The 21,154-nt window shown below is 45.8% G+C and overlaps 1 protein-coding gene across 1 annotated transcript in view; it reads right to left on the minus strand.

Moving 5' to 3' along the window:
• The window catches only part of LOC108930141 (AT-rich interactive domain-containing protein 3B), a 39,106-nt gene extending 20,760 nt beyond the window's left edge, over nucleotides 1-18,346 (minus strand). Inside the window, exons 1-2 of the mRNA XM_018745231.1 lie at nucleotides 18,094-18,346; nucleotides 15,063-15,752 (exon numbers count right to left, since the gene is read on the minus strand). Coding sequence (XP_018600747.1) covers nucleotides 15,063-15,752; nucleotides 18,094-18,129 — 726 coding nt within the window. The 5' untranslated portion in view covers nucleotides 18,130-18,346. The remainder of the gene's footprint in view (nucleotides 1-15,062; nucleotides 15,753-18,093) is intronic.
• Between the last annotated feature and the right edge of the window lie 2,808 nt (nucleotides 18,347-21,154).

Here is a 21,154-nt window from a genome sequence, read left to right on the forward strand (position 1 = left end):
GACCTTAGCGTCCAAAGGTAGCACCTCTAACCAGTAGGGTACCAGCTCCCCCTACGAAGGTTTCCTTCCTCAGTGCAAAGCCGTGTCTCAGATGAGCTGGAGACTAAGTTGCTCTTAGTGAGTGAGTGTGTATAATTATTTTGCTATATAAAGGGGTTGAACAGCTGTACGTAGCTTAGGAGCTTAGCGCAGCAGCTCAGTGTAACAGTGGGTAGGAGCTCTTCAACTGATGTGAACTCGGGGTGTTGCACGTTTTCCCCACATGTGCAATCCAAAGACATGTATGACGGAGGGCCATGGTATAAACCACTTCCGCACCCTGCCTTGTCGAGAAGACCAAGAAGGTGGGCACTGTGAGTCGAACTGCACTCGGCAGCAATTACCCCTTAGTGCCTCAGCCTACTATAGTATACCTAACATTGTAAATTGCATTGGACAAAAGTGTCACCTAAATAATAGCGCGCAATAATAATAAATAATCACATTTCGAGGCGAGCTCATTCCACGTCACGCATTCCTGCCTTCACACAGCAAGCTAGAAAGAAAAAAAAAGAGGTACGGAGATTCGCAGACAAATAGCCTGTTAAAGAATGTTAAACCTGGGATGAGCCTCCCTCCACCCCCAAGGGTAGTGTCTCTAGCTGATTTAATGACCTGGCGGCAGGAGGCCCAATCGCATTATGGCCATACGTGACTGATTGGCGAGCAGCTAAATACCGCTGTACCAGCTGTATGGGCTACGGAGTACAAGAGTACACTGCTTTGTGTAGGGCCTCAAACTTATTACTAAAATACTACAAGTGAACTTAAGCAAGCAAAGACAATTTGACAATTCTAGCAGCTATGTGAACAATGCTGACATTTTTCTTCACAACAACTTCCACTGTCACCCTAACTGAGTTTTGTTTCTGACAGTAAGACCAAAGTCAGTAATCTAATTCAAACAACCAAATTTCAATACCAGTTTCCAAACGATCAATGACCTTTTGGTTAAAATTTTAAAATCCGCATTCAGTAAACTGATTGGTCGAAGGGAAGAGCATTCGAATAGACTTTTGCTCTCCTTTAAAATTAAAGTAAATGAGGCTAAATTCCAAGAGTGAAGGAGTTCTACGGCATGCACAAACATATTCCAGCATGCCCTGAATGTGCTTGACCAGACAGATACACCCTGATGTCGATTTCACATGCATGTTAGATGGGCTGAATGCGGAGGTCAGAGGTCACAGTGTAGAGCAGAGTGCCAAGCTGAGTGCTATCAGAACAGTCACTAGTCTGATAAGCAGACATAACCAGAATAAGACTAATTCCATTACAACTGGCAAAGAAATCTCAGGTCCAAAGCTCACGCTTCAAAGCGACTGTTAATGGAAAATGATTGCCTCTTGGGCGAAAACTTGCTCTTTTACTGGTTTTTTGATGTGCTGGGAGACAACAGATCAGCATCCTTACATAGGTGCAGGGATCTGCAGGTTGCTCGTTGAGATTCCAGGGGTCTGAAGCCACCTTACCGAGTTCTGCAGCCTCATCCTGAATTGGGTATCCCAGGATGGACTGCTATCAAGCAACTGGACAATGCAATATTGCGGAATTCAAGCCCTGTGTCAATCATATCACAAAGAAATAATAACAATCACATGGAACCAGGGGTAGCACAGATGTAGAACTGGGAGATGTGAGCAAAAGTTCTCAGTAGAAACTTTTTTTTTGTACCACAGAACAAGGTCCTTTACTTGTATCTCCCAAGTAAAATATCTATCTGAATAAATAGTTCAATTTAGCACGTTAGTATTGCTCACTGCGGCACAGCGGGTAGTGCTGCTGCCTCACAGCCTTTATGTTGCTCGGGCGTAGGTTTGAATCCTGCTCAGTATGCGTGTAGTTAGTGTGTTCTCTGTGTGTTTGTGGAGATTTTCTCCATGGTGTTGTTTCCTCCACAGTCCAAAAATGTCTTTTGGGTGAATCTGCGATGCTAAATTGTCTGTAGAGTGTGAATGTGTACGTATGGATACCCTGCAACAGGCTAGCGCCCCATCCAGTGTTTACCTCCCCAGCCTTGCGTGCACTGATTCCAGGATAAGCTCCAGACTACCGCAAGCGGCAGTGTACATTTCACAATGCAAATCAGCAAATTGTTAAGCAAAAAAGTAAAAGGAAGCACAACAGGATCCAGCAATAAATGGTAAAAGACTAAGAATATATTACATGTGAACGTCTAGTGCAAAAGCGCTTCTAAAACATGCACAAACAAATACTTGGGAGGTCATCGTGCCGACACAAACGCTGCTAAAATCCATTCCCTCACTTCTAGATAGAGGACAAGAAATGAGTCCAGACTCATCCACAGCTGAACGCAAAGGTCAGCCAGAGCAAAGAAACCCTCCCTTTTTCTAAACAGTTGAGCACAACTTATCTACAGGGCTTTATGTTTTTGAAAAAGGTCATTATACAAACTGAAAGACCAGGGAAGCGATTGCAGTTCAAACACACAGCCGTGCCGCATTCCAGGGCATACATACTGAACACACTGTGGAACAGCCCCCTCCCCCACGTCCACCCAGGGACCCTCTTAGTGGAGACCGCTAGCTGTCTGAGTCTGACAGCAGACCGTAAAAGAACTGACGGGAACAGACGCCTGCAGCGGTTATTTAATTGAAGTCCAGTTTGATTCTGAATTAAAATGTGACGTGTCAATGCGACTGCTCCATTTCTGGTGACAGAACCCCCTCGTGACAATGACCAACCGTTGTGTCACAAAGCGGCACAACAGCGAACCACTTTTTGTTTTGAAGATGTTGAAAAGTTCGATCTTTTGTTATGTGCTGTCGGCATTGCTTGTAATTCAAATGTGTCCACGTTGGCCGTAGTCACATTGTTCAAAAACTACGCCTTAAGCAGGTGCCATTTGAGGCACTTTGGAGAAGCGCTCGCACCCGAACAGTGACACAGCACATGCCGGACACACTGCAAGTGGCCCGCCGCTCTGACAAGATCATGACATCTGACTCCTGGCAAGAAGAGCTCAGTCGAAATGGGGAGACTTGCAGACTTTAGTGCACCCAAAAGAAACAAATTTCTACACCTTACTGTGTTTGGACAATCATTTGTTCTCTCTTACTGTGCCCAGAGACCCCGACCTGGTTAGGTCCTCGATCCAATAATGACTGTGAAGGATGTAATGATTAGCCAGCTGCATGCTGCTCCGTGGTGAGGGAAACCAGAAGGACTGCGAGAAACTCGTGTCTACGCGCACATTGCCCGTTTAATTTAAAAACCGTGGAAAAACACTTTGTTTACAATACATAATAACAGTACACCAATAATGCCTGCTCATAGTGGATAACAGAAATAACGGGTTACTCATGACAGGGACTACCTGCCATCACGCAAGAGCCATGGAGCACTGCAATAGAGAGAGCTAATGTGGGGCATTGCTCGCGGTGTGGATTAAGTTAAGTGGGACCTGCAGGACAGAGACGAAGGGACGAGCAGCTGTGTGGAAAGCACGCTGTGACCTGCCTGCCCAGAGCCCTGCAGCCCAAACAGGACGCTGGAGATCTGAGATTCAGACAACAGCAGGGAGAATCCCCACCATGCATTTATAAGCTCAGTTATATGCTCGTCCTCTGCAGTGCTCTCCATAGCATCTCAGCTGCACCTAAAAGCAATAGTGTTCATCTTCATCAGCAGGAAGTCAGGGAGGACCACAAGCCTGTTGTGTTGACTCCAGTGACTGTCGAGGATGCAGCCACAAGCACACATTAACTGGGCGGCCTTCTTAAGCCCCCTCTTTATTTCTGTCCAAATGTTATTGGTAAGGTGGAAGAAGGAAGGAGAGAGTAGGGGCACACAGGTAAAAGTAAAAAGAATAAAGACAAAGCGGCGCCTGGAGAAAGGCCTGTTAACATGTCAGTGCAAGGAGCCAAAGCAAACAGATCCGCCGGCCATCGGCAGCTCCGCTCAGCCAAATAAACAGGGAGCGTTTGTTCTGCTAAAGCCCTTTTCACCAAGACGTCACATTCCTCAGGCTGAAAAGCCCCCTATCCCCTGGCACACACACATCACGCACCGCGTATTAGCATAGTCTCCTTGTATATTCCACATTTAAGAATACGGCAGCTCCAAAGTCTGTTCAAACACAAAGAAAGCACTGCAATATAGTCTTGTGTTTTCACACGACACTTACACGCAAGCACAGCCTATGAGGACCTCTGAATAAACCCTAACTGCCCAGTGTTCAACCTTACAAGAGTTTCAGATAAATATACCTTGAATGTGATCAACATGAGAAACATCAATGTAGTTGAGAACGAGGGAGAAAATCTTTCAGCCGAAAGCTACATACTGTATACATACATAGCTAGGACCTTTACTACCTTGATCTTAAGCTGAAAGACGGTAGCTCAGTTCCTGCCCTCTCCTTTTTTGGAACGCAAAGTTAACCTACTTTGTACGGCTACAACACCTTAGCTAAAAACATATACTATGTCAGATTTCAGGGAACAAGGAACCACTTCTGTTGTTAATCACACATCCCGATGCACGCATGCCTGTTTTGTCCCAAAATTGTAGAACCGTAATTATTGAAAGAATAAGTCTCAACCTTATTTGTCACAAGCAAAGGCCATTTCGCATGGTCTTTCCACAGTGTCAGTGACCCTTCCAATAGAAAGAGAGAAAACAAAAAGGTACACGTGTTGGTATCGCATTCATTTGCGAGTGTACAAGTAACCTTTGCCATGACACATCAGCAGAATTGTCTATCCCTAAATCTCATTATCCTCCGTAGTAACTTCTGAGAGAATGTGTGTGTGTGTGTGTGTATCAGAATGATGCAGACGGAGCAGAGGACGCCCTGCTCCAGCATCCCAGCAAGCACGTCGCTCTGAGTGCAAGCTGTCCCCGCCACATCTGGAGAAGAAATGAACCTTGAGAAAAGAGTGGGCATCATATAGTTATAGCTCAATTCAAGAGTCCTGCAAATCAAAGTAACCTTGGATCTGGTTGAAAAACTTCCCCAATGTGAAGATTTCGTCTACCCTAGTCAGTTGTCCATGCATTTATCAAGCACTGTGGTATCAGCGGCCATTCATCCAGCCAATTCATTGATGATCAAGGCCCAGAAGAGTGTAAAAGTGGAGTACACTACAACAAAATGCTTCTCGTGTCAGTGTGTGTTAATGAAGCCCCATGTAAAATACCAGTCAACATTGTTACTGCTGAAGAATTACAACTAAAGGAATCTAAAGTTCAGCATTTAAAAAAGCATTTCACCACGAGGACAAATCAGTCATAAGTTTTCCTGAAAACCAAGTCTTTGGACTGACCATGTGAAGAACGCGCAAATTGTAAACATACAAAGCTGTTTGAGTCCCACACCCCGGAGCTGTGAGGCACTGGCGATTCACTGACTCGCTGATTCAGCCTGCCTACTGAAAAGGAGAACTGTTTTTTGCAGCTCTTCTTTGAAAACACAGTGTTTGAAGACGGCTTGGAGGTGGTTTTCGAAAACCTTAAAATGTCAAATTACACCATTTAAAACTTAATAATTAATGGAAAATTCCAGTGTAACGAGGCATGGTATATAACTATGCTAAATACAGCATCCCCTTCGGGGACGATGGAAGATGTCTCACTGTGTGATACGTGTCTCATTGTTTCATTGTTTTGATTCATATGTTTTGCTAACGATTGCAACTGAATTCTTGTTCTCTTACACTTATACTTATGCCATAGATGGTGGATGTTTGGTTGTTCTGTTCTCCATTTTACAGGTCACATGCATTGCAAAGATTACCTTAAGCACCCATTTTGATTGAGAAGCCAGTGTCATAGCCTGTTCAATCATTTTCACTGTTCTATTCAGTTACTGTCACATGACTATTGTCAAGGAAGGCCCTGTGTAGAATCTGTGAGTGCTGGCCTCATAACAACACAACCCGGATCACGGAACCATACAGGATTTACGCTGACAATCATACGTCAGCCCAAAGCGACAGCCCAATCATGGCACAGCTTTATCGCCCACCCAAATAACACTGTCAATACATTGTACACTCAAAACCCGTAGGCTTTCGCGGTTGGTGTCAGCTGACTGGGAGTTTTGTACTTCTGGATTAAGTGCGACATCTTGTAAAGGTTAGATGTGGAATGGAATGTTACAAGATGTTGCAGCTCCCTGACGATGCTTCCAACAGGAGAAGCGAAACATTGGAACCAATGTCCCACACGACACGGTTTAATCCAGAAGTACAAAACTCTCAGTCACATTGTACACTCTTCAGAACGGAATATAAGAACCTGCTAGGAGACATACTCAAACTGTCCAATACCTCAAAAGTAAATATTTACCAAATTAAGTTAGCTAGCTAAGTAAATTATTTTATGCTCATCTCTCATGTAGTCCTGCTGTAAACAACATTCTTCATGTTGCAAACTCAACGATCTGTTGGGCTTGGCGTCAGGAAGAAATGCACATAATGTGGAGGTAGGCTCAGGTTTTAGATGAAAAGAAAGCAAATACAAAAATAACAATTAATGCATGTATCCCAGAGATATTGTTTTTGCATTACAAACATGCTGGCTAAGTGAAATGCAAAAGAGTTCTCACAGTACAGTACTTATTATGATGTGTTTCTCTGTATACGGTTTCTGTGGGTGTTGCTGTGGCTCAGCTCTGTTCCGTTGTTACCCTGTAAAAAAAGACTAAGTTATCACTTTTTTTTTTTTTTACTACTGCTTTCATTTGAACATAGTAGGAGTCTGTGAATTAAGCCAAATTCTACTACAGTATTTAAGCCCTTGAGTTTTAGCAATGACGATTATATGGGTGCGCGCCATGAAACTGCTGCAAGCTCCTTCCACTTCCATTGCCATTCATATACGTTTTTAGTAACTCTGAAAAACATCATGACGAACTTGAAACGAAATTATCATGAGTATGTGCAAATAATTACAGGCTATAAGAACATCTTTATTTTAAACCTCATCCCCGTATTTAAGTCGGCAATGCTGAAATGATGCAATGCTCTCTAGCATAAAATTATGCTGAACATTTAAGCAAGCAGCACGAGTCTCCATGGAGATATACGCATCAAAATATTTCTTAATTATGGTCTATGAATAGTAAACACACAGCTGAAGCAGAGTGGGCTGAGAAAGACCAACCTTCACCAAGGGCATACAGAAAAACAGACGGTGTGAGTGTGTGTAATACCAAAACTACATCAGGTGTCTGAAGGATTTGGAGGTTTTCATCGGTGTGTTCCTGAGGATCTACAGAGAACTGCCCATCCCCACCCAACACAGCAGACATGGCTGCAGTTGGGCAAAGTGAGACGTCAAGAGTGTGTGTGTGTTTTAGACATGGAGTGTTGGCATTCCCTGCAGAGAATAATAGAGTATTCTGCTGAACACACTCACAGAGCGGACACTCTTACATGTGAGGAGGGGGCATGGTTTTGTTTATGTTTGTGTGTGCCTGTGCTTTTGATTGAAACCCCTATAGATACACGGACACATATACAAACACCCTTGCTGTCTCTCTCAACAAGACAGAATCGGTGACAGTTGGCAGGGCGCCTGACAGCAACCAGGTGGGTCCTTGCCTCCAGGCTGCAGTGTTTATGCAGAGGCTCTGACATGGCGGGTCCATCAGCACCGCACCGTCTGCTGCCATTCTGGACTGGGACCAAACAGGAAGGCCACCCCTTGTCACCACCAGTTTATTTACACACAGGACAGTCAGCTGCTGTTCTGCCCTAATCAAATTACACAGCATACAATTCTATGTGTATCCTCTGATAAGCATGTTACTGAACCAATTTGTTTTTTAAATACCTCGCCAAAAAAAAAAGAAAAAAAAAATTCAGTTTCATCACATCCAGGCTATTTACCTTTAAGCTACTCATTAACTCATAACTCAAACTTACTTGTAGCATGCTAGTATGCTGTTAAATTCAGAACAGCAAAGAGAACGTGCTTTGGTCCATATTTAGTTCTTACTGTATTCTATATAGAAATACCCTTTAACTTTAAACAACAACTGAATCAGCTCAGCTTATATTTAATTTGACAACTGATGCAGTTTGCCTGCGTAAGACCCCGAATTTGTGCTAGCTACCTATAGGCTGGACCAATCTCCTTTAGACCCACACAAACATTAAAGTAAAAAAACAAACAAAAACTGCCAGTGTACAAGATGGACTTTTGAGTAACAGTGCTGTTTACCTCAACAGTTCAGCCAGTGGTGTTATTAGGAAAAAAAATAGATAACGAATACACACATACACACAGAGTCAGAAGTCGCTTGTCCCAAGCGGGGTCACGACAAGCCAGAGCATAACCTGGCAACACAGGGCACAAGGCCGGAGGGGGAGAGGACACACCCAGGACGGGATGCCAGTCTGTCACAAGGCACCCCAACCGGGACTCAAACCCCAGAACCACCGGAGAGCAGGCCCTGTCCAAACCTGCTGTGCCACCGCACCCCCTCTAGATAAAGAAATACAAGCTATATATTTTGAATAATTTGAACCCAAAGAGCAGCACAGGGGTGCGGTGGCGCAGTGGGTTGGACCGCAGTCCTGCTCTCCGGTGGGTCTGGGGTTCGAGTCCCGCTTGGGGTGCCTTGTGACGGACTGGCGTCCCGTCCTGGGTGTGTCCCCTTCCCCCTCTGGCCTTACGCCCTGTGTTGCCGGGTAGGCTCCGGTTCCCCGTGACCCCGTAAGGGACAAGCGGTTCTGAAAATGTGTGTGTGTGTGTGAACCCAAAGAGCAGCAAAGTATTTTGATGGAGCCAAGAAATACAAGTAAAACAAAGTACATAAGGTGTAACTTGGAGATGTCTCTATCATACTGTAAATAGTTGAAGACCATATAATTTAAAAAAAAAAAAAGATTACATTTCTGCACAGGACATTCAGAGTGACCCAACATCCTGCACTCTCACTCTCATTTCTCTTCCAAGAATGACAAAGACCACAAGTCATAGGATGGACTGCGTGCGGACCATCTCCCCAAGGCCCCCTTGACACCCGCACCGTGAGACGGGAGCTCTAGGATGGTTGAAACTCCAGTTCTGTCTGAAATGTTTCCTTTGGGTGGGGCAGGGCTATATGAAGGCCACCCCCACCCCAGCTCTATCCCTGCACTAAATAAAGGATTTCTAATTCTAGTTTTGGCCATCCCTAACAATTGTGGAGTCCTCTGCACTATAAACTCCAAGAAACCACAAAAATGCCAAGATTTGAGCAAAACATTTTATTACCGGCACAAAAAGACTGGATAAAGCCAACTCAGTCAAAAGAAGAAAAAAAAAAGACAACCGAGGCAGACAGGCTGAGGCTACCTGCTATTCAGCACAGCACTGAAAAACATGGTCCCTGGTTTACAACAGGAGGAGACGACTTAAAGGTGTCTGGGTAGAAGCCACTGTGAAAAAGGCATTCTCACATTTTCAGCTCTGATAGTCCCCCATCCAAGTCCCTTCTAACCCGGCACCCCCACCCCACAGTAGGCGAGACGGGGCTTGCTGTAAACGGGCCAAAACAAAAGGCACACAAAAGCTTCAAGCCACACACGGAGAAACCCCTTCACCCCAACCCCCAACTGCCTGAGTAACCGATGTGTAAATACAGCAGTACGACTCGTTTAAAGTGGAAGTGCTACACTAACTGCCCCAGTTGGCAAAATACTCCTTAACAGACATAAACACCTTAATGAAAATTTACCAAAACATATCTTTGCATGTGTCAACTTCAAATCTGAATTATCCTAGAGAAAACATTTTGCATGAAACATTCACACCTTTCCAAACGGCAATACGCAGTGTGTGGCACTTTCAAAATCCGTCATGAGAACTTCAGAATGCATACACACATTTTCTAAACCGCTTGTCCCATACAGGGTCGCGGGGAACCGGAGCCTAACCCGGTAACACAGGGCGTAAGGCCAGAAGGGGAGGGGACACACCCAGGACGGGACGCCAGTCCGTCGCAAGGCACCCCAAGCGGGACTCGAACCCCAGACCCACCGGAGAGCAGGACTGTGGTCCAACCCACTGCGCCACCGCGCCACTTTATGAAAATTATGCAGGATGTCAGCTAAATCAGATTTGAACAAAACATTGTACAACTGTAGAAACTAAAAATGTTATCGGTGTGCCATGGCTGAGAGAATGCTGACAGTTCAGTGCGCGCTGCACTGTCACAGCACGAGGCAGAAGAACACCATTACTCACACACCTCTGCCACACAACTATTTCCCATCACCATTTTCCCCCCAGCTGAGTTGACACTGGGCACTTGAAATTACAACTGGTAGAACCCGTAGTAGCTATCAAATAACATGGCCTGAATGAACTCCCTCCATTTGTCCACTGGACAACAGTAGGAAGAATGTTCCAGAATAATGGGTATAGAAAATGGGTGGAGGAGGGGGGGGAAAAAAAAAAAAAAAAAAAAAAAACACTCCACCTGTGTTAAACAAAGGAGGTGAGGACTCAAGGGGTGTCCGGCTAGAAGCCACGGTGAAAAGGCATTCTCACATTTCCAGCTCCGATAGTCCAGTTCCTCTGAATGGCCGGCACGCCTCCTTCTCTGGATTACACATTCCATCGTGAAAGGCAACACTTTAATGTACGGCACCTAGGTAAACAACGCTTCCCAGGCCTCATTTGAATGTACGGGATGAGAAGTGAGCCGGCGTTTCCCCTTCTAGTCTCCTGCAGCGCTCATGGTTTGTGAGCGCTTGTGCAAGGAGGCACTTCCTCTGGAGGCCCCACACAGACACAGCACTGGGCGTTAGCGAACCTGCACAGCAGCGAACTCGACAGAGGCCCCGATATCGTGCCTAGCAGAATGGTCAAGAGCAGACATTTCTCAGGATTCTCCCCAGAGAAAGGGCGCAGAGAGACGAGTCTCCTGCAAAGTCAACACCGTGCATCAAAGTGCTGAGAGGGGCTGTGAGAACGCAGGTAAATGCGGGTGCCATGATCAGAAGAAAAAAAGAAGAGGGCTGCACCTGTTCCTCTCTTGGCCCTGATTGCCTGTTGATTTATGTTCTCTGGGCTCCGTGGCGAAGGACATTTGCTGCCACTATAGACACAAACATGCAGCCCTCTGTTCATCACGGGTGATTAGAGCTCCATTCATCATGAGCGGTAAACGTGCTGAGAGAGGTGGGGGTGATGTGGCACGAAAAGGGCAGTCTGGCAGCCCCTGGGGAGAGACGAGAGATTATCAGGGGTCAGCGCGACTGGGGGTGTGTGCGTGTCACTGTGGCCCAAGACGACGGAGACACCACTCCTCCACACTGGCAGACCTCGATTCACCACCACACCCTCTGAGATATCCTTTCCAACAAGCTCCTTTGTCCCTCCCTTGTCTGACTATTATTTACTTGATCACTGAAGGCAACGCTAAGGTCAGAAGCCACACACCGAAGACAAAAAAAAAACGAGTGCCGACCTTCCTTGGCCCTTCCATCAGGAGTCCTCCCCTACAACGGAATGTGCGTAATAATACTGATAACTCCAAGGGAACACGTGAGCAACTGCATGCTTTAAAAAGTATTTTGTCACCCAAAGTGAAGATAATGAAACCGAAGTGACAGAAAGATAATAAAGCCCCTAAAAAGGTGCTTCCAAACACTATACGTATACACATACCTTATCACTTTTGATGACAAGGAATTCCTTTCAGCAGGTCAACCAAAGTTGTTGATTCGGTCAGTGGGGGAGGCAAGCTTTTCAATATTAATGAGCTAAAAACCAACTTTACATCATGCCTTCTATGCTCAACTTATCCGATGATGGTTTGATATACACGCTAAACTAAGAGCCATTCACTTTATAAACGTCTTGGTCTGATGGACCCCTGAATAGGCACATTTTCCAATTTTACTTCAGCCGAACAAAGCTGTATATTCACTGGTACCTTTGATTTAACCCTAGAAAAGCGCGTGAAACTTACACGGCATGTCACAAAACACCATCCCCCACCCTAATTTGGGAATGACTTTCGTGGCATCTGTTGCCCTTCTCTCAAGCCCTTTGCAGACAATGTCATCAAACACTTCCCTCCCTCCCCCAACCAGCCCTACCCCACCTTTAATGACGCAAGCCGAAACCATCACAAGATGAGCGCTGTTAAATACTGAAGTCAACATAATGAAAGAAAAGAAAAGGAAGGAAGCAGAGAGGCCAGACAGAGTCACGTTCCACAATACCCCAGCCCCCACAACCCACAAGACCATCCTTGGGCCACTCCCCTGTAGAAAAGTGGAACAAGTGACCCTCATGAACATCACCTCAGCAGAAACCACCTCCTTCTGGCCCTCAAAGTCAAATCCAGATGCTTTGGTTGCCACGTGTATCTGCACTCACAGCCCGTGCATAGAAACTCTTGTGTAGTCACGGCCCATGCTTCCATCTGTCGCTAGCACTTCTGCCCAACTCATTCAGAGCTTCTTTGCTGTTATTCTTAACTCGAACTGTACTGTACACACCATGCAAAGTGTCTTGGCTTCCTATAGCTGCCAAGATCAAATTTAAGACCCTAGTTATGGCCTAGAAGTGCATCAACAGAACTGCTCCCAGCTATTTACAGGACTTGATCATCCGCTACACCCCAACCAGACCGCTTCGTTCTTTTACTTCTGCCCGCTCAGTGGTACCACGCATGAAAGGTAAAGCACGAAGGTGCTCAGTTCTCGCTTTGTTGTGGTGGAAGGACCTCCCCCTCTCACTCAGAACTGCTGAAACTCTATCCACATTTAAAAAGTGTCTTAAAACTCACCTCTTCGAGACTCACTTTGCCCGTGATTGCTTAAGTCCATGAAAGGTGTAAATGTTGATGCACTATAACTTTAAGATCATACCTGGACAATCCTTTACAAAGGTACTTCTTTAATGTAACATAAATGCTTATATACATATATATAAAAAAATTACTCGGAAGGTGATTTGGAATTGTGGATATACGGATAAAGTTTTATGCAGCTACTCGTGTGATGAACATCGGTTCATACGGTGGTAAGAAACTAACTGCACTTAAGAATCACACACCTACATCTAAGTCTCTCTTTCTGCTAATGCGATGAACATTGTATTTTCTATCGCTTTGGAGAAAAGCATCTGCTAAATCAATAAATGTTAAGGTCTGCGATAAAATATTAAAATACAGGCAGTCCTCAATCGAGTCCTGCTTGAGGTGCCTTGCCCCAGACTAGCATCCCGTCTGGGGCGTGCCCCCTCTCCCTCCTCTACCCTTGCACCCTGTGTTGCCAGACTAGCCTCCAGTTCACCGTGACCCCGGTCGGGACAAGCGGTTTCAGACAGCGTGTGTGTGTGTGGTCCTCAACTTACGATGCCATCCTATTTCGATGGCCTTGTCTTAACTCACTAAGTCCCCTTGCATTGTATTATATGAACCATAAGGAAATATAAACAATCAGCATGCAGGAATGTCATGTTGTATTATATGGATTTTCTCCACTAATTTCACTTTATTTGTATTAAAAATAACACTAACAGACAATAATACAGTAACAAACAGCACAGTGTTATAATTGTGTTTTGATGTTGCACTGTAATTTTTGCTTTCAATTCTTCACCCATTTTCTTTCTCTTTTTCTTTCCCGCACCAGAACACTCACATTTTCAGTTGCTGGCCATTGCAGAAAAGTAGCCTGAACGGAATCACAAATGAAATGGTTGGCAAGTAAAACACTGTAAATGATAAGAAATACGGTGCCTTGCAACAGTGCAGCCGGTCGATGTTATTGTACAGTGGATGTAGCAGTTAGCGCTTTACGTTTCGACCAAACGTCGGGATTGTAAAACAAAATAAGGTCGATGGCACAGTTGTTGTGAGTCAAGCACCACCTGTACAAACAGATCAAAATGATCCCTTAAAACTGAACAGACCTGTAAAGCAGCCCTGAGTAAGAGCCAGCACTATGGAGGCTGGCTCCAACTCCAGTTCCTCCTTAGCAAGCGCACTCCTCTTTTGACCACACACCATCCCTACTGCTCTGTATTTCTCTTCCTTTGGAGTGCACGCAGCCAAAGGCTGACGTCACATGGCACGGGCCAGCTGGGCGTTGCAGCGTGGGAACCTGGCTAGAGCACTCCAATCCACTTCGGCTCTCGCCCAGCTCCACGTGGCTTCCTGACAGTGCAGATCTCGCCGGCTCCGTCACCTGGATGTGGGCCAAACAGTCTCCTGCTCTGCGTCACTTGGGCAAAGGCCCAGTAGCCTGGGGAGCAGCCCAGTGAAAGCAAGCATAGCCCTGTGTGGAAGGGCAAGCAAAGACTTCTCTTGGCCGCCTGCCAGAGCACACTTCAAGAGCCTTGGCCACAGAAGCCAAACGGCAGCTCTCCACGGACGATGGTGAAGGCTACTGAAAGACTCAGCCCGACAGGCATGTCTTGTGCAAGAGATTAGCGCTGTGTTCCCCGAAGGAGCTTGTTAAGCATCAGACAAAAACAAGAATGCCACAGGAAAGACTAGCAAAGCGAACGCCTTTCTTCCACAAATTTATATTACATTAATTCATTTAAAAGTAAAAAGTGAGATTGTCTACATACATGGTTTATTTTCTGTGTTTCCCCTGCACTTTGTATTGTGTTATCAAAACAAAAAAAAACCCTAAAAACAAGTGCACCATTTACAGTAATCTGACACTTTCTCCAAAGCAACTTAAAGTTATTTACCTATTTATATAGCCGAGTAATTTTACTGGAGGAATTTAAGGCGAGTATCTTGCTCATAGGTAGCAGAGCTGGAGGTGGGATTTGAACCTGCAAACTTTGGGTCCACAAGAAGCAGTTTCAACTACAATGCTACCAGCTGCCTCAGCTAACCCAACCAGCAGTTCGCAAACTACTGCAAAGCAAGAAAGAGGGTCAGAGTGACCACCTCTCGCTCATGGCACAGTCTGAGGGGACAAAAATGATTAGACTGATGAAACAACGTATTTAGTGATGGTACAGATAGTCCCCAAGGTTAAAGGGTGAGGCAGTGCATACATAACAATGGGAATCAGCAGAAGTCATCTTACCTGCTTGAACTGTTCATCAGAGCTCCAGTCACCCTGTCCGTTGGGGGAGGTGGAGGAAGGAGGGCCTCCAGGAGACAGGCTCTCCTCCTCGGGCTCTTGCTTCACTTTAACAGGGAGTGAAGAGACACTCCGGGGACCCAGGGCCAGTGCAGAGGGGGCATAGTGCGGGTAGGGGCGAGTGGGGGGGTGTGGGGTACTCTGCTGGAGAGCCAGACTCTGCTTGCGAAGGTACTCCAGCCCCCCTGCACCTTCCCCACTGCGTTCCTCCTCCTCATCATCATCTTCCTCTTCACTCCCTTCATCCGCCTCCATCTGCCTTTCCTCGTCCTCCTCACCCTGAGAGTCCCGGCCAAGATCCTCCTTGTTATTGCGCCCTGGGTTCATGTTGCTCTGGTTAGGTCCGTGGACTGGCTGCCCACCTCCAGGTGTCCCACGTTCTGGGTCCTTGCCCAGAAAGGTGGCCCCCAGTGGGGTCCCTGAAGCTCGGGCTGCAGCCAAGATGGCCTGCTGGGCAGCAACCTGCTGAGCATACATAATTTGAGCTTCACGCAGGTGTCTCTCCTTGCGTTCCATCTCCAGGCGTGCCTGTTGCTGCCGCTGCAGCTGCTCCATCACTGCCTCCAGCTTCAGGCCAGTCACACCTGCGTTTGGGAACCCGCCACTTGAGCTGTTCTCCTGCGACAAGCCGGGCTGGGAGGACGGAATACAATTTTCACTCAGACCAATACCAACATCAAAAAAATACTAAGTATTGCACCCAAAAATCCATTAGATATGTGGTAGTTGGTGTTACAGAGGTTTTGGATTTAGAATTGTGCCTAACAATTTGAAGTCCTACAAAGTAACATTTATATATCAACAAGAATTATTTTATTTTACATATAGTGTGACCTAAAGTGGTTCAGCACACCGTTCCTTCTCTCACACACACACACACACACACACTCACACACCTAAAATGTTTATATATGTTTCCTGGTGGATACTTTTATTCAAACTGGGGACAGCTAATAACATAATGGTTTGAGCTGTTGCCTTTGGATCCAAAAGTTGCAAGTTCGATCCCCACCTCCGGCTGTAGTACCCCTGAGCAAACTACTTACCCTAAAATTGCTCCAGTAACACTACCCAGCTGTAGAAATGGGTAAATACTGTAAGTAGCTTTGGGGAAAAACGTCAGCTAAATGCATTAATGTAAACTGCTATTAAATTTTAAGTTAATCATTTACTATGCTCGATAAATCCTGGAACACTTTAGGCCAGGTTTCGTACTCCTTTTGTGATCCAAGCCAGTTCCCTCCTAGTCTCAAGTCCAGTTCCTTCAGTTCCAAAAGTTTCCTACATCTCAGTCAGCTCTGCAGGTTCCTTTGGACAGAAACTCTTTACAGGACACAACAATTATGTCCATCCACAGTGTGAGAATAGCTGTGGACACTGGAACTGCTGGGACTGCTAAGACCTTTAACGCATGGGCTTTTGGAACTCCTGAAGATATCACGCTTGCACCGACGCCACAAAAGCACGACCAAGGGAGGTAGAAAGTCCCTTCTGGAGCTGGACTCCTTTTCTTATTCTTCTCAACGGCATACGTCTCTCTAGTTTCAGCACGCTGTGAGGGGCAGGGCCGAGACACTGAACGGAGGAAGAGGAGCCTGTGTGGTAAACCAGTCTTCAGCAATCCTTCTTCCACCAAACAGCTCAGCTAGTTAACAGAACCACAAATCGTTTATAGTCGCTTTAGTAATTACTTGTTCCATCCAGGTTGTGTCACACTGTCAGCACCTTAATTGCAGCCAGCCCACTGCAGGGCAGCTGGTAGCTGGAGCGGCTGCCTTTGGCAAAGGTTGCAGGTTTGAATTCCAGCTATAGTACCCCTGCACAAGGCACTTCTCCTTAAATTGCCCAAAGGTATAAACGGGTAAATAATAGTAAGTAGATCAACACTAAGTTACTTTGGAGTGTGAATAAGAAATGACCAAGATTCGTGTGTCTGTCCTGAGCACTGGGCTTCACAGCTGTCACCCTGCTCAGCTGTTCTGGGCACAAATGCACAGCAATTTGATATTAATGTACCCGGAATGAAGAATAAGTTAGAAACTTTTGTCCAGTTGTTTGGTGTAGGAGAATTTTTTCCTCAGAAATGCTGCTTAAAAAGACGCCCGTTCTCCGCTCGAGTGAAATGTCCTCGTTCCTTGATGGAGCTCACAAGCTGTGCGCCAGTTGTATTGTAGTGTTTAAGTGTAAAAGAAAACAAAAGACAAAACAAGAAGTAAAAACAAACCATTATCTATTCTCAACGTTGCGTTCTTTTTTTTTTTCTTAAAAAAATCATTTAACGTAGCCTAGCCGGGCTTGGGCTGCTAATGGCGACTGTGGCAAACAGGTTTGTTCTGAAGCGATTTTCCTTTTGTTTCACTCTGGAATTACAAAACTCCGAAACTTGGTTGTCTTGCAATTTTATTTTTATTTGCACCTAAAAATAGTCAAATAAAACACAGAAAGCACTCAAATCATGGAGTGCGGCTTCAACGTGCGTTTTAAATGAGCGTGTAACGATGACTGTAATATTTTGTATAATAATTCAGGGCTCCATAATAAAACAAGTTGGATGAAGACCGAAGAGCGCCTTCAGGCCGGCGAACCAACGCGGAAAAGCCCGCTGTTTTTTTCCCGGAAACCCGCTGGGAAACGGAACGGCTCCACAACGATGGCGTTTTGCACGCGAATAAACAAGCAGCAAGCAATGTGTGCTCGCGAGTCAGAAAACACTAGCATCTAAACAGCATGATTAGTTAGTCGCAACGTCATCAGGACGAAGTTCACAGTCCGCTTTTGCACGTTTCCTCGTCTTATGGCAATTTTTTTATGGAAATGAACCCGGGTTCCGCGTTACTGACCAAACTAAAGCTGCGAGCGCGAGCAGCACGAGAGCTCACGCGGTTCTGTCGAAAGCCGGTGAGCACGAGCCGAATCGAACTGAGCCAATCCGAGCCGCACGCCAGGCACCGGGCCAAAGTGGGACGACACTTACCATGTGGGCTCTGCTGCTGCCCGAATTGTCCACCATCCCTCCTCCTGCTCGGCCGAGAGCCCCGTTGACCGTCCGAAAAGCCTGTGTGTGGATGATCTCCTGCGAGCGACGGGATCTCGCGGTGGCGCGCTCAGAATCTCGCGTGGGATCTTTATGGTTTCATGTAAAAAACGAAACGAAAAACGCACTGTACGACCTCATCCCTGGGAGCGTGCGGCGGCGGGTAGGTCTCGCACACCCTGAACCGACCTTCCTCCCCCACCCCCAGATCGGCACCCCCGCCCGGGCGCGGAACATCCACAGACCCGCCCCACGAGTGGGGTGTTTCGCAGCCGCCTCGTCGCTCGTGCCGTGTCGCGTCGCGTCGCTTTCGTTCTCACTCACTGTATGTATAGCGTGTCCGCTACTTCGGCAACATTTTCCTTGTTATCACCCACAGCCGTCCTCTCGTTCGTGTTGCTTTAAGAACGTCAGTGAATGTATGTTATATGTATGTATGGGTCCCAGCACCGCAGTACTGCTGCACGGGCCATGGAAGTTTATGCTCCTTTTAGCGCTGTCACTTAGTTCTCAGCAACCGCACTTCACACTTAGTCCTAATTGCCATGATTATAACACTAATGCTTTTTAGTATAAAAAGTGAATATGCCCACATTACACCTATATAATTATCAGGATTTGAGTTTATGCAAACCCGTGTTCTTTCTGTTAGATCCATAGAAAAGAAAGGACTTGAAATAAATTTGTCATTTGCATATCAGTCAACAGTCAGTTTCCATACAGACGCAGACTTTGACAAACATTAATAATGGATAATGTTATATTACATATTCTTAACCAACAAGACTTCGCTGCTTGTAATGTTATCGCGTTGTTAATTATTATTCTACCGATGGACAGTGAGTGTTTTTCATCGATTAGACACTGACTGAAGGCCTGAAATATGCATGAAAAAGATGAAAGATTATTTTTCTTTAAACTTAGGTTTCGCTGCCGGTGTGGCTCGCAATAATATCACACGCTGCATTTTTTCGTGGATGTTTATTTAGTCATATTTAGTAATATTTACGCTTTTCAGTCGTTTTCACTGTGTGGCCGCGGTTCGGTGTTGCCCTCTGGCGACCAGGAAACTTTGCAGACTCCTGGGAAATTGAAGATAATTAGTAAAAGATTTGAAAGGGTACTTACCGCATATTTATATGTACAGTTTTTTTCATCAGTATTTTTCCACACAACCCACTGAACGCACCTCAGTCTCCTGGACTTTATAGAAGGCGAAGTAACCACAGTCCCGCAGCGCTACTGTGTGGCTTCGCTTTACTGCCATTTTATGGGCTCAGCAGGTAAACACTGGGAGAGCTGAACTACAGCGGTCCTATGTTACTTTACATTAACATTGCTACTCCGTGTGGGCTTTTTCTGTCACCTTAATGTGTCAACACATGTCGAATCCCCTCTACTAAACTGACATTTCGGAAAATTAGGTAAGCGAAGAAAATAGTTAAAAATGAAATGGAAAAATGTTCCTTTGCAAATACACCGATCAGCCACAACATTATTAAATCCACTGAGAGGTGAAGTGAATAACGTTCATTATCTTCTTACAAAGGCACCTGTCAAGGGGTGGGATATATTAGACAGCAAGTGAGCAATCAGTTTTTGAATTTCATGTGTTGGAAGCAGGAAAAATGGGCAAGCATAAGGATCTGAGCGACTTTGACAAGGGCCAAATTGTGACGGCTAAACAACTGTGTCAGCGCATCTCCAAAACGGCAGGTCTTGTGGGGTGTTCCCGGTATAAAGTGCTAGTACCTACCAAAAGTGGTCCAAGGAAGGACAACTGGTGAACCGGCGACAGGGTCTTGGGCACCCAAGGGTCACTGATGTGCATGGGGAGCAAAGGCTAGCTTGTCTGCTCTGATCCCAGAGAAGAGCTATTGTAGCACAAATTGTTGAAAACCATAATGCTGGCCATGATAGAAAGGTGTCAGAACACACAGTGCATCACAGCTTCCTGCGTACGGGGCTGCATAGCCACAGACCAGTCAGAGTGCCCATTGTGACCCCTGTCCACTGCCAAAAGCACCTACAATGGGTACGTGAGGATCAGAACTGGACCATGGAGCAATGGAAGAAGGTGGCCTGGTCTGATGAATCACGTTTTCTCTTAGATCATGTGGACGTCCGGGTGCGTGTACGTTGTTTACCTGGGGAAGAGATGGCAGCAGGATGCACTATCGGAAGAAATCAAACCGGCGGAGGCAGCGTGATGCTCTGGGCAATGTTCTGCTGGGAAACCTTGGGTCCTGGCATTCATATGGATATTACTTTGACACGTACCGCCTGCCTAAGATTGTTGCAGACCAAGTACACCCCTTTATGACAACGGTATTCCCCCATGGCAGTGGCCCTGCCACACTGCAAAAAATTGTCCAGGAATGGTTTGAGGAACATGAGAAAGAGTTCAAGGTGCTGACTCGGCCTCCAAGTTCCCCAGATCTCAGTCCGATCGAGTATCTGTGGGATGTGGTGGAAAAACAAGTCTGGTCCATGGAGGCTGCACCTCACAACATACAGGACTTAAAGGATCTGCTGCTAATGTCTTGGTACCAGATACCACAGGACACCTTCAGAGCTCTTGTGGAGCCTCAACAAGTTAGCTGTTTTGGCATCACGAGGGGGACCGACACAATATTAGGCAGGTGGTTTTAATGTTTAGGCTGATTTCTGTATGTAGCTCAAACATATTAATAATAAATGTTAGAGCCCCTTATGGACAATGGCTCACACCACTTTTAGGAAATGATTACCATGACCACCTTTAGTCGCTACATTGTTCAGTTAAGGTGACGAAGGGGTTTTGGGGTCCTAAGCAATAGCTCCATCCAGCTCCATGTTGCCAGTCAAAGGCCTCTTAGCTCCTCACTGTGGTGATGCAGCGAGCACTGAGTCATTGCAGTGGTTTAATGATTTTCACTTTAGTTGTACTATATTGACCTTTAAATTTTGATTTTGTAATTTTGTCATGACTTTGTGTCATGTCAAGGCTTCTGTGTATTAT

The sequence above is a fragment of the Scleropages formosus genome, chromosome 5, assembly GCF_900964775.1.
Source record: "Scleropages formosus chromosome 5, fSclFor1.1, whole genome shotgun sequence".
NCBI lineage: Eukaryota > Metazoa > Chordata > Actinopteri > Osteoglossiformes > Osteoglossidae > Scleropages > Scleropages formosus.